Here is a 21,179-nt window from a genome sequence, read left to right on the forward strand (position 1 = left end):
GAGTACTTGTAGAGAGGCTGCATAGGCACAGCCTGGACTTGAACCCAGGACTTTCTTTCTGTGAGGTGACAGGGCTAACCACTGCGATAAAAGCACTGTGCCAAAAACATCAGCTGATCTTCAGATGGTTGATAAAACTGTCTCCGCCTGCTCGACTACTTTTTTACTTGGTCTCAAAATGCATTTATCAGCCAGCACAAAGATTTGTCAGCAGACTCTAGTCTAGCCTTCCATCATACGAGTAACCACACAAACAAATATTCTTGGTGTTTTTCTGAGCGCACCTCTCCAGGGAGACAGTGAACACGCTGCCACATTCCTTCATGCTTTCCTCTCTCTCATTAAACAAATGATTGCTTTATTCAAATTGGAGCGCTTAAGCTGCTTTTACTGCTCCGTACTCCGTTTGCGTCAATAAACCTGCATTGTAATTCACGCGTGTGTGTTTTTACACGTGTCTCACAGCGTCTTAGCTCAAAGATTTGCTCTTATTGACGGCACAGAGGAGTTGGGTCTCCTTTCATTGTGAGCATGCCGTCAACATCAAACAAAGCAGTAATTATGCAATAAACTATTAAAGGCTGCGCGTCTTCAGACTGGTGTTATCGGGTGTGGGCTGGTTTTGCCTAAAGCTTTGTTTGGTTTGTTGTCTTTGATTGGGGTGCTGCTCTCCTCAAACCAGTCAGGAGGAATGCTGGGCTGAGTGTGTGGCATAAGAACGAGACTGCTGGGAGCCCTGAGCTGGCACGGCGCACTTGTAATTGGCATGTAAACATATTTGATTTGGTTTTCAAGCCTAGAACTGCAAACAGTAATATGCATGCACAGGTTCGTGCAAATAGAGACACATACAGCTCATCAGGACTTGGACATGAAGCTTTCATTTGGGGGTGTTTATATTCACACCGTGTTAACATTTTTTTATCCAATAATTTCCATAATAAGGGCCTGCAAAATTAACCTAAACTAACAGATGGTCACAAATGAACCCTTAGAGCAGGGGTGTCAAACTTTTTGCTAAAAAACTGAATATGGAACAAGCAAAGCTTAATTCTAAACAATATATATATTAGCTGTATAATACCAGTAGGCCAGCTCTAATAGTAATTTGGTATGGCTTCGCGGGCCAAATGTAATTAGGCTACGGGCCAAATTTGGCCCGCGGGCCAGAGTTTGACACCTATGCCTTAGAGGGTCAGTATCCTCCATCCCTAACTCTAGTCTATCTATTGTTCTCCCACATTTTGGCAATCAGGGATAAAAAAAATATAACTGAACTGGTTTCTTTTCATCACCAATGATGGCTTAAAGCTGACAGGTTTTGAAGGAAAAACCTACCATAAATCATGCTAAGCTCTCAGTCATTCATTTAACGGTTGTCTAAAGGCAACTGGTCTTCATTTCTTCTTCAGTTTTTGAAGATGAGCGGAAAGTCCCGTGTATTTGACTCCTGAACCACACCATTCTGTGAGTCATTAAGTGTGGAAGGTGGTGAAATCATGTGGGAGAGGATCTCAGGATGGTTGATAGTGGGTGTCATAGATAACCACCTCTGTTCAGCATTAGTTGCTTCAGTTGGATATCGATGGGCATCTTTGCTGTTGACACCAGCTAAATTTGTCAGTCATCTGTTACTCTTTTATGTTATTGTAAAGGTCTACTGGTAGTGATGTACTAGTACAAACTTTTGGCAATCTTCAAAAACACAGGGCGATAGATTATCCATGATTCCAGCAATGCCGCTGTTTGAGCAAGGTCTTCACTAGCAAACATACTGTATGTGACTGCTTTCTTTTTCTGTCACAAATCTCTCAGATTCTTTTGAAATGAAGCAACAACCAACAGTTGTTTCTCTAGGTTCAGGTACAACGAGAGCTCGCCTTAGTATGTGGAAGACTTAAAGGTAACTTAGACTTGATAAATGTCTATTTGAACCCAGATCATGAACTTTTTATACAACTAATCAATTCGCTTTAGTGGTTAAAGTCAACCAGAGTGAAAGTGGAGCTTAAAGATGGTTGGGCTGACCTGGAGTATCCCGATCTAGAGTTGTGTTTGTGCCACTGCCCAGCGCCTTTAAACACTCCTGTGTAGTTTAAGGAACACTTCATTTAAAACGTCAGATATGACTGGTTAGTTGGAGGACATGCTGTGCTTTTGCCAACAGTCTCACAGCAGGTCTGGAAATACTCATATCAATTGATTGATGTCCATGTCCATGAGCTGAGAATTTTCAAGTTTAAGGGGCATAAGTCATTTTGCTTTTCCAGCAGAGGCTGCAGTTTGAGTCCCACATGGAAACGATCACTGCCAGATCACATCAGTGCACAAACAACTTGTTGTTTTTTGGAGCTATTTCACAATTTCCCAGGTAACCAGGCTGATAACCTCTAAACATCCAGCAGACGATCAGTAGCCTGTTTATTGTTTAAATCTACCTGTTTATTTGGAACCTTCACTTATATGGAAACTATCTTATAACATGGGCACCGTAAGGTCTAGATGTTTGTGACCTCGATTTCTGTGGTTATACCTGTTTAGCATTTGGTTAAGTTGAGCCCTAAGTTGAGTGCCGACCTGGTGGTTATTAAGAAGCAAAATTTTAAGTAAGAACCAGAGAGTCTTCACGTGCAGTCTTCACAATAGACTGCATCCGCCCTGATTCCTGATGAAGTCAGGTGACCCTGAACCATTTCTTACTTATGCTGCTATAGGCTCAGCCTGCTGGGAGACTTCCCATGATGCAATGAGCGCTCCTTCAACTATGTTTATGTAAATGAAATTAAGTCAGATGGTTTGGTCTATTCTTTCACCATGAAACGCGTCATAGGTTCTCAAAATTGGCTTCAACTCTAAAACTCGGGCTGGTTCTCACAGATACACAGACCATATTCCACAAAGCCAGATGTGATAATATCAGCTTTCACCGGACACCTGAGTGAGAAGAACAATACCGGCATGATTCAGAATCAATGTTTCCCTTCAGGTCTTTACTGCTCCATATGGAAGTGTGCTGTCATTCTTCACACTTGGCAGGAAAGCCAGCAGCTCCCTTTTCTGCCCGGACCATGTGGATTTCGCCCTTTGTTCCATTTGAAACTGCACTCTTTCACATCCAAAGTCCCGCCGCTTTTTACAGCACACTTCCTACCATTCTCAAGCCAGCCGTGAGAGCGTGTTTACTCAGCAGCACGGGCAGCGAGGAAGAAGAGGGTTGATTTTTTGACCTGTCAATCATGAGAAAAAATGCACTGATTAGCTTGTGACTGTAGATTTGCTTACCGCAGGAAATGTCACAAGGAGTATGCGCGCATTAAATACCTGTATGGTAGAGCGGAGGCTTCTGCTGTTGCTGCTAATAAATGAAATGAAGCCTGAGTGTGGGAGACGAGAGGCGACACAGGAAATAAGAGGAAGGCTGGCACAATAGAACGGGGTCGCTGTGCTGATTGTCATTTCTGGCCACCGCACCACACCTCCACATTCACAATAGACTGCATCCGCCCTGCGAAGCAACCGCGCCACATACGACAGGAAACGGACTCGGGATAAAAAAAATATTGGCTGCCCGAATGCAGACAGAAACACTTAGAATGAAAAGCTAACTTAACAAGTACCTCACAGAAGTAGCGGCAACCGCGACGGCTCCATCCAAATTTCCCATTTATATTCAGCAGCAGCCGGACGGCGGTGAGAAAATGTATGAGTGGAGGAGCAGAAGTAATGTAGCGCGAGCAGTCCACTCCGCTGCATGAGCACATTTCATTTCCCATGCATAAGATATCACAGAGCAGTGTTTGGATAACGCAGGCCTTCCTCTCCTCACTCTATTGCCTGTAGTCATCCACAGAATCAAAAAGGATCACTGGATTCCGATTTAATCCCAAGCTGCACTGTATGCGCGTGTGTGTGTGTGTGTGTGTGTGTGTGTGTGTGTGTGTGTGTGTGTGTGTGTGTATATATGCACATATGTATGTGCACACCTGAGCGAATAAAACCTGTCAGAAGAACTTTTCTCGCCATTCTGCTGCCACAAATAAAATATGAAACAGAGATAGATGCAGACCGGGATGTTTTTCTTCCAGGTGTCGGGCTGAAGATGTTTGTCTTTGAGCTCGTACAGGTGTAAAACCTCTGACTGTGGGTAACCAGGCAACTGCGTGTTGGCCTTTATTCAAGCTTATAATCGTACTTGTATGATGAAAGTGAGATGTTTCAGCTGCTCTCTTAAAGTCTGATCAGTGTTTAAGTGTAAATGCATTCAGAATAAACGAGTAACAGCTTGCCTGTGCAGGTTTATTGCTGCCTTGTCTCACTATCTGTTAAAGCCAAGCAGCAGTGAAGCACCAACAACTGCAGTTCCTCTAATGTCCACTAAAAGCTACCTTTGAAAGTGAGTTGGTCCCCATAGGCTCTCATGTTAAAATGTCCAACTTCATGTATGGATAGCTTCTACCTCCATAAGAACTCTACAGGGACTGAATTTTCTGTTGCTCACCTGTTTGGACTCTAGTCCTACACATTACTGGCAGTAACAATAAACTGACCGAATAGTAAACACATAATAAAACCTGAGGGAATGAGACTCAGTTTCTATCCACAGGTCACATTCCCCAAAATATTCTCTTTAATCAGATTATTCCACTGATGGTGGCTCAGCAGGCAGTGTCCCTGCTCTGTCTCTTTAACAACTTCACATTAAACAAATTGTAGAGTTGTCCACTGAGGTCCGTTGGACCGTCTGCGACCCGTGCGGGGTCAGAGTTCATTCGGTGGGATTTCCTCTGGGCGATGTGACTGCCTGCATGGTCGGAAAGTCCTGCAGTCCTTGTGTTTCCCATGGCTGAAAGGATGCTGCTAAAGTGAGTGTGGCAGCAGAGGAAGAGTTCAACCTTAAGAGTATGAATAGTTTTTCTCTCCAGGGGAGGGACGTAACCTCCCTTGATGCAGGCAAGCGTCGAGATTCACTTCATTAGTTCCTGTGAACCTGCAGTGCTTTGCATGTTATTTTACAGAAGTCTATACACTGACTTGTTCTCCGGAAATGCCATACACAGTGTGCTGGTCCAGGATCAGGAAGTCACGAGCAAATAATTTTGCATTAAAAAAAAAGAAATAAATGGAAATAAATGATCACTTTGTGTTATTGTTTTGGAGTTCTGGAGTAGAAGCTGTAAATCTTCATGTGGCACATTTCACATCACAGGATCTTCACGGCTCTCATTACAGCATGTCGGCAGGTTACACTTCCACCACATCGTCACAAACAGGAAGTCCTGTGGATTTAATTCCGCTTTCATTCTGATTTAGTGTATGTTTCTGTGCAACATGTTTACTTCTAATGGCCTTTAACTCCCTGTTATTTTGCCACTCAAACAGAGATTTATGAGCACCACTTTTATTGCACTTTCCGGCTAATTAAAGGTTATTTTATTCTCAATTATTTCCTCGTCAGTTTGTGCAGCGCAAGTGTTCTACTGCAATATTAGAACAAAATAAACACAATGTTTTTTTAATGAGCGCTTTTCACACTGAGATGTTAACGCTCTCGTTAAAAGAGACTGCAGTCAGGGCTAAGCTGTTAGCACGCTCAAGTTAAAACCTCAGGCACAAGTTCACACTCCAAGAAACATTTCAGAGTGCTCCTGATTTTGCTTTAACACCCAAACAGATGCTCTGCCAGGTGATAATTAAACACTTTTAAATGGATGATTATTCAGGGAAGGATTAATTCACTCTGCTTCCATAAGTTTGCTTACACAGTTAGAGCAGCTCAGAGCTTTTATTTTAAAAGTGCTGGAGCCTGATCCCAAAATTCTGAGTGATTTTAATGAATCACCTTTTTCATCAGCTTCAGTGTTAGATTGTTTTTGGTTGGTTGGTTATCATCATCAGCGATTAACTTATTGGAATTTTTTGGCTTCCATGAAATGAAATGCATCCCTTTTAAAGTCGCGCCGACTGAAACGAGTCAAAAAGTCAAAGTTGCATTTTTTAATTCTGAAAAAAAGAAAAAAAAGAAATATATTTCACAGCCTGAGACAGAAAAAGCAGACCAAATATATTCACGTCACAATTCATTACCAGGAACCTTGAAAATCTTAAAACTCATTCTTGAACTTCAGCTTTCACAGCTAAGTCATAACAGGTGACACAAAGTATACAAAGTCGAATGTTTAATGAGCTGAACCAAACCAACACGGACAGCTGAGGCTGTTTTATCAGTTCCTGTGGGGATTAATGTGTGACTCCAGCTAACATGGCTCTTAGATGCCAGTACACCTGTCATTTCTACACCAAACATCGATCAATACTCATATATCTGTACAGCAGTTTGTGTCATGTTAGCCTTCTGAGATCCAGATCTGTCTTTTGCTTTATGTAGCTGTCTTTTTTTTTTTTTACATTATCACAAAACTTCATATATTCAGCACAACTTTTGCTAATTGTAAGGGACTCCTTTAATCAGGGACTTGGGGAAAAAATGGCTCGTCTTTCTACAACTACACTCAAAAGTGTCAAACATAAGGCCCCGGGGGTCAAAATTGGCCCATCAAAGACTCTAATCCGGTCTACTGTACAGCGTTGGGAAATGTGATGGAAGGCATAGATTTTGCACTTTTAGTGCACTTTTGCATCCTTTTCTACTGATAAAGATCTTCCACATGGCCATCCACATCAGAGTAACAGATAAACAGTTAAATGATAGAAAATTTTTTAACATTTTTTTTGAATAAACTTAAACATTCTGTTTTATGAATACGGAGAAATGACATGCCAGAATTGTAAATGTAATTTTAGACCTTTATTTTCATAATTTAACCCCAAAGAGTCGTGGTGACAGATTTCTTTAATTTACTATAGCACCATTTCTCTGTTATGTAGAAAAACTGAGATGTATTGTTGAAGCTGCGCTTCTTTTCCTAATCCTAAAAATCTCAGGGATTAAGTGTGTAGTTAAACTTCTTTACACTGATAGAAAAGGCAGCCCACTTTGATCTTGAGTGGGCCAAACAAGTGAAACTGTGTGTGGCCTACAAAGTAAACTGAGTTTGACATTCTTGCTGTAAACATATATACATTTAGATATTTGAAAAAGTTAAGGAGAATTTTTCTAACAAGCAGCCTCGGCTTTGCGATGACTCCCAGCATCATAGTCAAGCTGACTCTTACAATGCTTCACCACTAACAGAACCAGACCTCATATGGTGCACTTCCTCTATAAATCAGCTATTAAACATGTTTACACAGCGCACACAAAGCTGATTGTGGATCCACAACTCATCCCACCCCAGGGGTCCCCAAGTGAATAATCCGGCCTTGGAACGAACAAGCGAACCAGGAAGAAAATTGATCAATAACTCGTCTCAGTGACTCAATACTTATTGTTTGCACATAAAGATTCCCGGACCTTATTTCCTTATTTACAGTCAACTTTAATTACTGAGGGGAACTCCACAGCAGTTTGAGCTCGTCTAACGTACAGTTTGAAGGATTTTCACATAAAGTTATCAGTAAATTACCACCCTGATTAAAATCAAAGGTCATTCAGGTAAGGTTAAGGCGATGATGCAGACTGTGCACGTTATATATGGAGCATTCTTTTTCTGGTTTTAGCTTTTGGTTGCAGGGGCTGTGCCTTTGTGTTTGCAGAGCTAGGACATTTCTCCTTTGTGCAGAAGTGCTGACACAGAACTCCAGAAAGGCTTGTTTCTATTTAGGGAATAACTCTCTGATTAGTAGGTCAGCTAAACAGCCCGGGGGCCAGCCAGCAGCGACTGCGGGCCGGGCCCCGGTCTGGGGACCTGGCTCGGAAATGACTTAGAGGACGCTGTTGTTGGCTTTTGTGACGAAATCCTTGGGCTGACTCGTGTGTCACAGTAAGTTAACACTGAGATGTAACAGTCAGGCCCAAACCTGTCCAGTAAACCGCCCCTGCATGTCATTTGCATGACATTACCGCAGACCTTGACCATAAGGATGAGGAATAGAGCCAACAGAGACATGCAAAACAAATGTTTAGGTGCCAAGTACAACAAGGGAAAGTTAGTGTTTGGGGACTTTCTGCTTTTTCAGGGTCTGGACTCTTTAGTTTGATGGGGATTAGAAAACAAAGGGCAGCATTTTGGCTCTGTGACACCCTTACAAGTTTATAGTCGTCATCAAGAAAGAATAGCATGATTTGAAAGCTCTGTGACGTTCCATATTCTCATTTTCCCATGAAATGTGACCATATGTGAGCCTAAATGGGCAAGAGTCCATTTGCTTTTATATTACCCTGCTCGACTCAAGGTTCTGAGCGCAGCTGCCTTCGACCTGCCAGGAAATTGCGCCTGAAATTGGCCCTGTGGTCTGAGTGGCTTATAAGCCACCTCGAAGGTATGAAAGTAAATGAAAGAGGCAAAGAAACAGCTTTTCCACTTCTCTATATCCACCACAGGCGTGTTTCTGTAAGAATGTCTTGTCTGCCTCCAGCGATGGGTTCCCAGAGAAGGTCAACAAGTCACGAAGGATCCAAAATGGAAGCCAGTGTCCATTTTCTTTGGCCACAAGTGCATGTATGAATAAATCCCAGATCCCTTCTCTTTTCTTCCCCTTCTGTAACACAGCCTCTTGTTTTCAGTCGCTCTCTTATTGCTGTAAATGGCTTTGGCTTTTGGTATGTCTGCTCTCTGGAAGTGAATGGAAGAGTTTGAATTTCACTGATCTAGGCACAAAAATGAATAGAATTATGCGCTGGCTTTCATTATAAAATGAAATAGATCTTTTTTTTGTATTTGCTGTCTCTGGGGGTTTTTAAGACAGTGAATGAGCAGGAGATATGTCTTGCTTAGTGGACCTAAGCCTTGGTGTTAGAGAGGCAGTGACTGCAGGCTGAAAACCCGGTCGTGTATCAGTGCCAAATGCTGGAGGAAACGTACCTTCAGTGGTTAGTCGTTGGAGAAGAGCCAGTCCTGTCGGCCATGCTGCTGCTCCATCATTACACTTTCAGGCCTGGAGCACGTTAAGGCTGTAGACTTTTTTTGTCTTATCAATCCATACCTCAACACTCCAGCGTACTCGATAAGGCCAGATTTAACATGCAGTTCAGGTCTCTAGCTCATAAAATTGAATTAATACGTAACCTTTTGCAGCTAAACCGGCCTTTGTGCCAAAATCTCATTTTCGGAGAACGCAGAGCTCGAGGGCTTAATACACCGAAAGCAGAAGGTTCAAATTTAGATTCAAATCAAAGAATGTATTTGCTTTTACTTAGGGTCTTAATTTTCATCTCCATCAGCCCACGGGTACTGCATAAATTACTCTTGCACACTTTTGGAAGGATTACTGAACAGACCTGAACTCTGACCCCACCCAGAGCCTGCATTTGGTCGACTTCCTAACAAGAAATATTAATCGTTAATAAAAATAACTACAAAGAAAATAAAAAATAGGTCAGAGTTTAGATAATGCTGGATGTAAACACTTTGGCTGGTTAAAAGTAAAATCATAATCTCATCAACTGCCGTTAGTTAAGAAGCTACTCCTGACTGTAAAGAGGTGTACACAAAGGAAGAGAGCAGCAGGGATGTGGCGACCAGAGACTGTGGAAGATCAATTTCCAGAGAAAGGCAGAACGAACACTGAATATTTATGTGTTCGATGCCATTTGTTTGTCTACCGGGAATAAAATTTGTTGGAGAGGTGGGACACAAGCAAATGAAGAACTTATTTGATTTTGGTGCAGATCCATCCATCTTCTTAAATGCTGGAGCCTACCCCAGCTGTCACTGGGTAAAAGGCAGGCCACACCCTATTTTCAATTTAGAATCAGCAGTGAACCTAACGTGAGTGTTTGTGGATTGTGCGAGGAAGTCGGAGTACCTGGAGGAAAAAGCACAGGGAGAAGACGAAAAAACTCCACATAGGAGAGACAGAAGTGTCTGGTAGATTCAAACCAGCAACCCTCTTGCTGTGAGGTGGCAATACTAATACTGCGTCACCCATTTTGGTGTAGATCTGGAAGACAGATATCTGACTTTAGCCATTGCTTTGCTGTTTGTGGTCTGTCTGTGCTCATCTTTTCTCAAACCAGTTTTCTCCCTGTCACAAGCCCTCACTTAGAGGGCATTGTTGAGGTTCTCCCTTTGATACTGCAGGGTCTTTACCTAGCAGTATCAAAGTGCTTTGAGACAACTATTGTTGTGAAGTGGAACATTAAAAAAAAGAATCGTATTGTTCAGTGCTTGGCAGCTGGTCCGCTTATCTAAGCACTCCTTTCCTTCTGAACTAGAAACAGCTGCTGAAACGAGGTCGATGAGAACCATGAGAGTGAACTACAACAGTTTGCGGGAATTGAAGAGCTGGGTGTGGGTCTCTCCTTTATCGTCTCTATTTGACTTGATGTGTGTATGACCTCCAAAGGTTGGCTTTTACTCCAAAGTTCAGCTTCCTGAAGGAAATGGGAAGTGCTGGTGAATTTGAAGCTTGGTTATTAAATGTGAACAATAGGCCCTCAAGTCAAACCTGATTAATGTTGGATCATCACAGCATGAGTTTAGACTGAAACCCTGCGGGTCTATGAGTGAGCAATGTCAACATGTTGCTGGGCGAAACCTTTCACTCCCAGCTCGCTGGTTTCATAGCCAGATGAAATATGGAGCTTAATGTAAAACACTTTCAGGTGTAAAGTGTTTGACTCTTTCCATTGTTGAGAAGGCCGAGTGTTTAAGCTCCAGCAGGGGGGGAGGTTGGGATATGACAGAGCTGTCATAGGCAGCCCGACCTGCTGCAGTCTTAAGGCTAAGAAAAGCTGCAGTCATGCCCTTGAGAGGTGCTCTTAAAACAGCGGTCGTCAAATATGCAGCAGTATAATTGGAATATTAGATAAACTTAAAGAAATGTGAGTTATGACAACCGCCTTCAAGGAGAAGCAATAAAAACCTCCCCTCTCAGTTGGAGGGTGAGGCATAAAGGGAGGCTGAGGAGAGGAGGGGAGGTGTGATATATACTCTGCCCTCCCCAACACTGATTTTCCATAGCGATTGGAGGCCCTCCGCAAATGATGAGGGAGGCAGCTGTGAGGGCGCAGAGGCTCTGCAGGTTCACGGCAAAGTCAACACTGTCCAATCCCTCTAAAGCCTCACACCGCTCACCGCAGAGCAGCGGGCCAAAATAAAGCCAAGCCCGTCCGCGTACGTGAGCACGAGTACGTGTTATTGTGTATTAGAGCTGTGTTTTCCCACTGCCTGTGTGCTGAAGAGTGTGTGTGTGCACTCACTTTTCGATGGGCTGATATTTGAGCGTACCTGTGGCATGCTCTTTTCGCCAGGATGAATCTTAATCTCGATATCTGTAAGCAGCTCTTTCCTGTGAGGATTTGCATGTGGATTTTCTCCCTGCGTGGAGGGGTAAGTGCATGATTGACCGCAGCGTGAATTTGCATACAGCGGTGTATTTGTGATATCGCTCCATCTTGACCCTGTTTAGACTGGCGCAGAGCCCTGTTTAAAGGATGACTGTGGCAATTTTCTTTATCCTACTGCAAACAAATGCTGTGAATTGACCAAAACCAAAACCAACAATGTGTTTGCCCATTTTCCAGTCTAGTTTCTAAGGAAGACATTTAAGAGCATTTCACTAATCTCAATTAGTTAGTCTCAACTGAATAAAAAAAGCGGCCAATTACTTTCTTATAATATCTGTGCACTGTACTGGAAACTGTTTTGTTTAGCAGCTTGTTTTTGTTCCCATGGTGTCAAATACTGAAACACAAATAATCAAAGCCGTTGGCATTTCAAAAATCATGCACAACCTTTGTGTGGGTGTGTGTGTCACACCACTGACAACAAACACACACACACACACACACACACACACACACATATATATATATATAGATGCTTTGTGTCACATTTAAAAGTTTCCTTTTACACAATCTTCTCTGAACCTAATCAAATAGTTTTTGGTGACTGAAGCTAACGAGTGAGAGAAACAGAAATAAAAAAGGATGTGAAAACAAAGTGCAGAAGGTCTCAAATGTGCATGAGCTGCAGTCTCCAGGTAACCTTTCCAAACCAGCAACGTTTCAAGGCTCACATGTAGATTGTGTAGACCAAAAGTAAAAACTGGCCAATCTTCTTTAAAGCGAGAGTTGCATGCAAAGGTTTTTGTTTAAGTTATTACTGGATGTTTTGAGTTTTTAGCTTTTTTGTTAGGAGTTTGGTGCAAGGATTGATGCCACTTCTGTAGCTGAAGCTATCACTAGCAGCTAGCTAGGTTAGCTTGGGATAAAGACACCGGAAACAGGTTGTTCATCTCCATCTTCCCAAAGTCTTCTTACTTAGATTTAGCAAAGTGACATAAAGGTCAGTGAATAGTCATAGGGGACAGTTATACAGTGTGTTTGTGGTTTTCTACTTCTGTTTGGAGACTAATAAAATGATTTCTTTAAACATTTATATTGCTTGTGTGTATCAACTACATATTTGTGTATATTTTTCTCAACCTGCTGGCTTAGATGGAGAAAACTTTTAAAAAGACAAAATCCCACATTTCTATACCATAAAGGATTAAAACTGAGGGTTAGGGTTGGGGTTATTGTCAATGATGAGACCTCGGGACGTTAACAGCATTGGCCATCTATTTAACCAGTGCGTTAATTACATAAATGATATTTAGACACAGACAGCTGTGGACTTAAAAGCCACATTCAAAAAGTGAGTGTAAAACAAAATGCTATATCCTCAACTAAATGTTAGATATATTCATTTTTGCGTTTTTAATTTGTATTTTGGCAATTCTTCTTCATATAATCATTTTGGGAAAAATCATTTGTTACTACTCAGGCTGCCAATCAAAGAAAAGCACAAGGTACTTTATGAATTTCATATCATGTGGAATTTCAATCAGATGCTGTAAAACTATGTTAAAGAATATTTGCAAACACCATGTAATCCCAGGGGCCGGGTCTGGAAAAGACCAGCTGAGCTTCGAGTCGTTCTTCAGTGACCCTGCGCACATTTTAGCAGCTTTGGATTTTAGCATCAGTTTCAAATGGATATATTGACACCCCCTGCCCCCACCCCCCATCCTCCACTTCCCCTCGGGCTCAGTGTGGAGAACTCTCTGGACATGCTCCATATAAACAGACAAGACACTGGGTTTGATTGGAGACGAGCAGCCTTACTCTAATCAGCCCTCCATTCTCTCTGGGGTTTCTGTTTCCAAGGCAGCGGCGTGCTATTCACACTGTTTCACTCTGCTACAGAAATAGACCAGATAATATTGTCAGCGAGCAACAGAAGAACTAAATTTCTACTTTGAAAGACGCTAAATGACACGCACAAAAGCATTCTCAATTATTTCTTCTATCGTGTGGTGTCGAGGTTAATAGTTGAGACGATTTGTTATTCGGTACACGGCGGCCAGTAGATGAATCCTAATGTTTTGGACTGTCAGTCTCATTTTCCATCTTTGCATGTATCCAAGATGGAAAATGAGTTTAACATCCCTGCATTAAAGAATAGCCACTTTTTCCCATAAATGCATGTTTTTTTTTTATTAATAGTATAATAGCCAGTTTTAATGCATTTTCTAGTGTTCACATTTAATGTGTATGACGCAGCTTGACTCACAGAAAAAAATATATGACGAGCATACTTGCTACTGTCATCAGTAAATGCTGTGACATGAAATGCTATTTCTGACGAGTGGGGAAAATGTACTTAATGGAAAAACTAAATAGCTGACTCCCTTCAGTGTATTTTTGTAAACAGAAGAATCAACACCCAGCTGTTACACAAAATGATCATTATTTTAAATATGTCGACATAACCCTCCCTTCATGTCTTTTAGCAGCCGGAATGAGGTCATCTTCAGGGTGATGACTTGCTTTGGTTTTAATCACTTGCCTTTCATATAAATTCTTGTACATCCTTATTATTTCAGTAGTTCAGTTAAGACATTTTCCATTTAGGTGAATGCAGTATCCAGGATGTAATCAGAATCAGAATCAGAATCAGAATACTTTATTGATCCCTGTACTCCACCTTTTGCCCTATGATGGGATAAGCAGAATCTTTGGTCCTACATGTATGTCCATCCTCGGACAAGCTGGATTCATCGATCCCATCCACCTCTAGTGCATTCCTCCAACACCCTGACTGGATGTCACATCTGCCAGATGCTGACTGGTTAACAAGTGGGCTGGTTAAAAGCAGAGAGCATCAGTGGGGTTCATGAATGGAAAAAAGGGTGGCTGTAGCTCAGGAGGTAGAGCAGGTCACCTACTGATCGGAAGGTTGGTGGTTCAATCCCTGGCTCCTCCAGTCTGCATGTCAAGTATCCTTGGGCAAGATACTAACCCCAACTTGCTCTCCGATGCATCCATCGGAGAATAAATGAGTGTGAATGTACTTAGAAAGCACTACGTATAGATAAAGTGCTTGCGAGAATGGGTGTGCTTGGGTGAATGAGACATGTTGTATAGAGCACTTTGAGTACTCCGGGAGAGTAGAAAAGCGCTATAAGAATCAGTCCATTTACCAAAAATCACGAGAAAACACTTCAAAGACCAACAAATACATTAAGAGAACCACAGACATTGGCTGCAGTGGACACTTCACTGTTTTTAAAACTTGGTTTCACTTCAGCTCTTTGTATTAGAAGTTCATGCTTCTCTTCGGTTGGCTGAGGGACCAAAAACAGAACAACACAACTACAAGTGGCCCACAGGTTGGATCACATACTTTCTACACTGCCTCCATCTGACAACAGAGCTCTCTGCAGGCACCTGAGCCATCCCTAGAATGAAGCAGACAATGAACATCTGACCTCTGCTGGACCTTAAATCCTGTTATAGGCTCCAGCACCTCCACTGACTGGATGAGCAGAAGAAAATGGATGAACGCATGGGTGGGTGGGTGGACTCACTGCTGGAGCATCTGGTGGACATTAGGAGAACTGCAGTTTTTAGCATTATGTGTTGGAATCATTTTTCAGCCCCAGAGGTTGCCATTTGTGTAAACCATAAACATTTTTGTATGATAGTGGTTACAGTACAAACCGGATTGTGATGTGATTCTTTGATATGTAAATTTTCTGTAAAGGAACCAGCTGATGAGGCTCATGCATTAGTTCTGGATGCCTGTCTATGAACATATTCCAGAAATAGACAACTAGTGGAACATACCTCTTGCTTAGCCCATGGCTCCTGGGAACTGGACTCCGTCCAATATCCATTTACTTCTGCTGCAGAGAAATCATTATATTTGAATCAATACTCGCCATGACATAATGTCACTTAGCCAAAAGCTAATTTGATGTCACAGCCGCATTGTATTCTCTGACTGTAACTGGAAAAAGAATCCAACATTGTGTGCCAGGCCATGTTGCTTCAATCATGGCCACAACAACAACAACAACTCTAACCACATCAACAGGGACGTCTCTCGTCTCCCATTCAGTGCGAACTCTTAATGTACTTTGTGGAAAATGTTGGGGTCACTCGGCAGGGAGGCTGAGACAGAAAACCCTGGGAACCCGGCCTGAGATGAAGCACGCAGATAAGCCTGAAACCCAAGTCAAGGTTTCTCTCACTGGTCGTCCTCTCAGGAACAGCAGCTTAATGTTTCACATAGCTCACATAACCAGATACAAAACAGTAATAAATATGCTTTAAGATGCGATAACATGTACGTATGAAGGGCCCGTATAAGATCAGAAACATACACAACTCTAATTCTTTATTTGTGAAACAGCTGATAAATCCTTATTAAATTGGCTCTACATCAAAACACTGACCACCTGTTTCACATTGACTCCCCAAGTAAGAGAGATACAATATCCTCATAAGAAAATACAATATTCGATGCTCCTCTTCAGTCCGTGGCCTGATAAGAAAGTTACACATCGGTCCAAGTGAACCAAACGAACAGCATTTTTGCACCCTCAGCTTCATCAACCATCCTCCCAATGCAAACTCACAAAAGCACTAACTATTCTTAATATGATCTGATTGATCTCACACAATGACACTCCACATCGTCTTCATTTCCTGTTCCTGTGAACAGAGTGCCGGCCGATTCACCGCTTTCCTGTCACTTATTTAATAAACTGTTTAAAAAAATTTTCTACATGTAAAAAAGCAAAAGCATAAATATAAGATCAAAAATAAAGCAGCATAGAATAAAAATAAAGTTGAGGGAGATATAAGTAAATATAAAAACACAAGTTGTTTTTATATTTAAAACAACTAAAATAAAACCAGAAAAACGACAAACTACACAAATCAATAACAAATATTAAAAGATGTTGACATTTTTGCATGTAAAAGTGTAATTTAAGAAGAGATTTGAAGGAAGTCTTAAAGTCATCTTAAGATTTAACCTTACATTTTTTAAAAGATGGATCATCCTGAGCATCTAAAGCTGAAGACTTCCTGCCATTACATCCAAATTTCTGTTACATCATATAAACTCTAACGCGGTGAGGAAGCCAGTGGAGAGAATCCAGGTGATGGTGCGTTAAAAGAAACCTCTCTGCTGTGACTTTTGGTTTAATAAACTATAAACTACAGCTTTAGGAAAATAAAAGCATGAATGACTTTTGGTCCAGAGTTTGGAGTTTAGCAGGAAAAACCACCTGCTTCTGTTCTGGCTTTGTGAACACTGTCCCTTTAACATTATTTGGCGTAATGACCTGTTTGTTTCATGAACAATAGCTGCCACTAATTCTGCTCAGTTCACCTGCTAACTTTAGCCTGTACTCACGACTCACTGTACACATGTCTCTTTACTTTACTTTCTTAAATAATAAAAGTACCTCATAAAAAGGTAATTATTTATAAAATAGCCTGAGTGAGGCCTGCTCAGCTTAAGTTGTGTTTCTCTGTTCTCACATTCTGACATAATGCCTCCAATAAGCAATCCTAGACGGTGAGGTGAGTAGAACTCCTTTTTTGACAAAGTGCAGCAGACCTTCCTACACTCTAAAAAATATTCATGGTGTTTGTAGGTAGAACTTAACAAAAAAGCATTTTTCTACTTAAAAAAGTAAGTTGTCTACATGTACACGTTTCAGTGAGTTGACTAATCAATGTCAAAAGTCAGTGCAACACAGAAATTAATAAACACCTCCTTAACTTAAATGTTTGAGTATATTGAACAAAATACTTTTATCATCAATCAACAACAGAAAATATTAAGTTTGTGTAACATGTAAAAGTGAGTTTGAACATCTTTCGTGTTTGAACTGCCCATAACTGGACCATAACGAAAAAATAATTACAACTACCATAAAAAAAGAAGAAATGGAAAAAAACAGAGGTTGGCACCACTACCTGGTAAGTTCCTTGTTTTATAGTCTTTAATAAATATGTACTAGTTACAGGAATTTACTGCTTAAGTTTAGTCTGACAATGGCAGCTACATGATGTGAATTGACACTCTGTGTTATGCTAGTTGTTACTCTATAAAAGTATAAAAGTATAAAAGAGCGTTTGTATTTTTTCCTGTTGTTAATGAAATCTGTCAATTAAATCTGTCACTCCGGTCGTTACTTTGGTTAGCCATAGGTGTGTATGAGACCATGCATACAGCAGAGGGTAACCCCGTAGCATATGTTCGTATCATCACAGGCGTAGCAGTTGTCTGCATTCTTATCACTTTGTGGGAGTAGAGGTGTGTTTCCCCTAGACTGTGTTCGGTGAGTTAACTAAGTATTGAATTTCAAAATAGATTAATTACAAGTTATATTTGTACACTTTAAATTTGATGGTTTTAATCATAGTTTAGCATAGTAAAGTTGCTAAAGTTAAAGTTGTTAGCTAGCTTTCTTTTAGCTAGCAAACGTTCCTCGCAAATACAGAGTACATTGTCAATTTTTCCACTTATACTTAAAATTTGTCACTTGTCAGGGTGCATTTGGTTAGCTGACAGACCTTGCAGACAGCAGAGCATGTTCAATTTGAACCTGTATATGTTCAAATTAACCAGTCAGCAGCTGCCTGCATTTTTATCATGGTGTCAGAGTAAATTTGTTTCGACGGTCTTGGGTGAGGTAACTAATTACTGACAGAGTGAAATGTGGTGAATTTATGCCAGAGTATTTATGTGAGTAAAAGTATTTCTATCAAATGTATTGATATTTTAAGCGCAAATGTGAAATATGCCTGAGGTTAAAGTTAGTTGACCTAGCAAGAAAAAACTAAATTGTGTGTGTGCACATAAGACTTGCTTTCGTTACCTTCTGTAATTGTAAGCATAATGTGGAGTGTGGGATTGTGGCATGTCTACAGTGGTCTTCAAATAATTAAAAAGAAAATTCTCTCACACATTTGGATATGACACACTTTTTCCAATTTTAAACTACAGTCTGTAGATTTATTTATTTATTTTTTGAATTTTGGATTCATCTTTTCAGTGTTTCATTGTAGTATTTTAGAGAAGGTTTTATACTTAAAATAACTTGTTAACTCAAAAGCCTCGATAAGCCTTTGTAGTCTTTTATAGTCCTTAGAACTCAACAAAAACTGTTTGAAATAGTCTCCAAATCTAGGTTACATTTACTTTCACTCACCTTATCCTACTGCTAGCAAAGGGTGCATTGAAAGCAGGGCAGTATGTAACAGATTAAATTCAAGTTATAAAAATTTAATTGTTTATTTGTTAAAAAAAAAATTAAATCAATAATTAGCAAAACGCTAGTCCTATGAATGTAATATGTTTGACTTTTGGCCTAGTAAACTTTTTTTATTCTCCAGAGTTCAGTGGAAACAAGAAGAGAGGTCGCAATCCGTTGCCTGATGGTGTATCTGAAAGAGAAAGAAGAGGATCTCTTCAGAGAACAGCTGGTAGGTAAATCTCACATTGTTTTGTGTTATATTTTTAAATAGCACATAAAATACCGACATGTTTCTTTTTAACCTACTTGCCAGGATGGTGAAGAACAGTTCTCAGAAGAAGTGGTAAAGATCGTAGTCACCAGACGTGCAGCAGTGCCACTTCCAGCCGTCGCTAAAATTGTGATTGAAGGAACAGCTGTCCTGGAAGACCTTGATGTGCCCAGAGCGTGTGCCTTAATGATGGGACTTATATACGCTCTCAATCTGAGCTACCCCAAACAAGTAAAGAACACTCTAGAGGTATTCCAGAAGGTGTTTCTGGAACTTGATGGGCTTAAAGCCAGCCCACAGGTAATGTCTCTTAAGTACAAACTTCTGTTATAAAACAAATGTAATTTAGGCTGCAATATTCAGATGTGCTGATGCTTGTGTTTTTTATGCAGTCTTAGACAAGTGTAGTTTTGAGAGTTCATAATACGTATAACCTTACCTTTGGATTGTTGCGTTGTTAAATATTAACATGTTTTGTAATTTTCTTGATTCTGTGATATTTACCAAGTTGCTAGGTTAAAGTTAATGTTTAATAATACCGGTAAGCAGATTTGCAAAAACAAATTGCCTTACTTTGCAATGTTTGTTTTCTGAGGTATTTTAGAAGGGTGTGATTTAAAATTATTGTTATTTGGAAGACTTGATATATATATATATATCTATCTATATATCTATCTATATATATATATATATATATATATATATATATATATATATGCGCCGCTTTATTTTTAATATACCTTTACAAATCTTTATAGTGGTTCTCAAAGTCGGTCATCAGGCCCCACTGCTCTGCTTGTTTCTATTAATAACTAAACACTGTTGATTGGCTGGTGTGTTCAGTTAATCAGAAGTTGTAGACACCATTGTGGAGTAAGAAAAACGAAGTAAATTGGTATGTTTTAGCTTCTGATTCAACACACCTTGTCCAGGTAATAAACATGCTACATTTTCTTTTGTTACTGAGGTTGTTTGTGGAGGAATTGTACTGAAATACATTATTGTTTTTGCCCACTCATTTATAATTAAAGGGCTGCTGTAATGTTTGATTTATGTTGTATGACACAGAAGTATATTACTTCGAAAATGTTATGCAATAAACTGTTTCATCAGTTGGAATAATTTAAATGGCTATGTTTGCATGGATAATTGTGAGTAGGATATATGTAAAAAAGTAAGTTAGATTAACTCAACTAATGTAATTTGTCAACTCAATATTACCAGAAATTTTAAATTAATATTAGGTTGCTTAAACTTAATTATGCTTTTACAGGTCAAAGTAAATCATGTTGGTTTGTTGAACTAGTTGAGTTAGCCAAACCTAAAAATTACTTGCTGGATTTACTTAATAATATGCAAAATTTGTAACTTAAAAAGTTGAGTGGAAATTGTTACCTCAATTTTTTAAAGTTGAGCCAACAAAACATTTTTTAGAGTGTATTTGACTTTATTCGGCATGGAAGGCCCGAGTATACTGCAGTTATGTAGATCTACGTGTTTATCTCTAAACTCATCTTGTTTTATTTTTTAATCTTCACGAGTTCAAAGTGCTGAGGTTGAACCAAACTGGGGACCCTAAGCACAGCAGTGGCTCCTGACCTTGGTGGAGAAAAGTCTTAAAACATCTTTAAAAACGACCTTCAGTAAATCTGTCATGTTTATGAATGAAATGTGATGTCTCGATCATTGGAGGCCAGTTTTAATGCACCTTCTCTTTGTCAAGACGGCCGGCGATGTTGGGTTTCTTTTCTACTCGGTCTTGTGATGTAGGGCTCAAGCACCACAGTGTGGCATCTCAAAGCTTCAGGGATGTGTTTATGGTTGCAGTCGTCAAGGCTTTTGGACGCAGGCATGTGGAGACCCACATGTGAAAGATTTACAAGCTTCCAACAAAGGATTCGTATTTGTAGCTTTCGCGTGCCAGGCTCGTATTCTCCTTCCTGAAGGAGAAAGTGACCGTTTGTGCAGCACTTTCACTAACTTGTACGTGTGCCATGTAACCGCTGTTTGCCGGCATGTGTGAAGCACTGATTGGAAGGGAGTGCCGTTCAAGTGTTCTTGGTTAGAAGGAATATATGGTTTCGCTATCAGCTGAAAACACTCAACACGATTTCTAATTGGGGCTCTATTTCTGCCCTATGACTCTTTTCAGCACGCCGTAATAAGATTGCATGCGTACCCACCTCTACAAGCATAAAAAAAACCCCGAAAAAAAAAAAACTCCTGCATTGGTCCTCATCTCTCTGCCCTCAATCGTTTACGCTCCACTGCCAAGTCAGAGGTCTAATTATGCATTTGAGCATGA

At 40.4% G+C, this 21,179-nt stretch overlaps 1 protein-coding gene across 4 annotated transcripts in view; it reads left to right on the forward strand.

The window, feature by feature from the left end:
• The first annotated feature begins 11,119 nt into the window (after positions 1 to 11,119).
• LOC309691252 (uncharacterized protein) overlaps positions 11,120 to 21,179 on the forward strand; it is a 28,504-nt gene continuing 18,444 nt past the window's right edge. The window contains exons 1-3 of one of the 4 annotated variants that reach the window (XM_082508853.1): positions 11,120 to 11,390; positions 18,743 to 18,832; positions 18,917 to 19,174. In XM_082508853.1, coding sequence (XP_082364979.1) covers positions 11,313 to 11,390; positions 18,743 to 18,832; positions 18,917 to 19,174 — 426 coding nt within the window. In that variant the 5' untranslated portion in view covers positions 11,120 to 11,312. Of the gene's footprint in view, positions 11,391 to 17,308; positions 17,324 to 17,577; positions 17,686 to 18,742; positions 18,833 to 18,916; positions 19,175 to 21,179 lie in introns of those variants that run through there. The other 3 variants (XR_014271920.1, XR_014271921.1, XR_014271922.1) reach the window with 3 other exon arrangements.

Source organism: Aulonocara stuartgranti (genome assembly GCF_965226115.1).
Source record: "Aulonocara stuartgranti genome assembly, chromosome: 16".
Taxonomy (NCBI): domain Eukaryota; kingdom Metazoa; phylum Chordata; class Actinopteri; order Cichliformes; family Cichlidae; genus Aulonocara; species Aulonocara stuartgranti.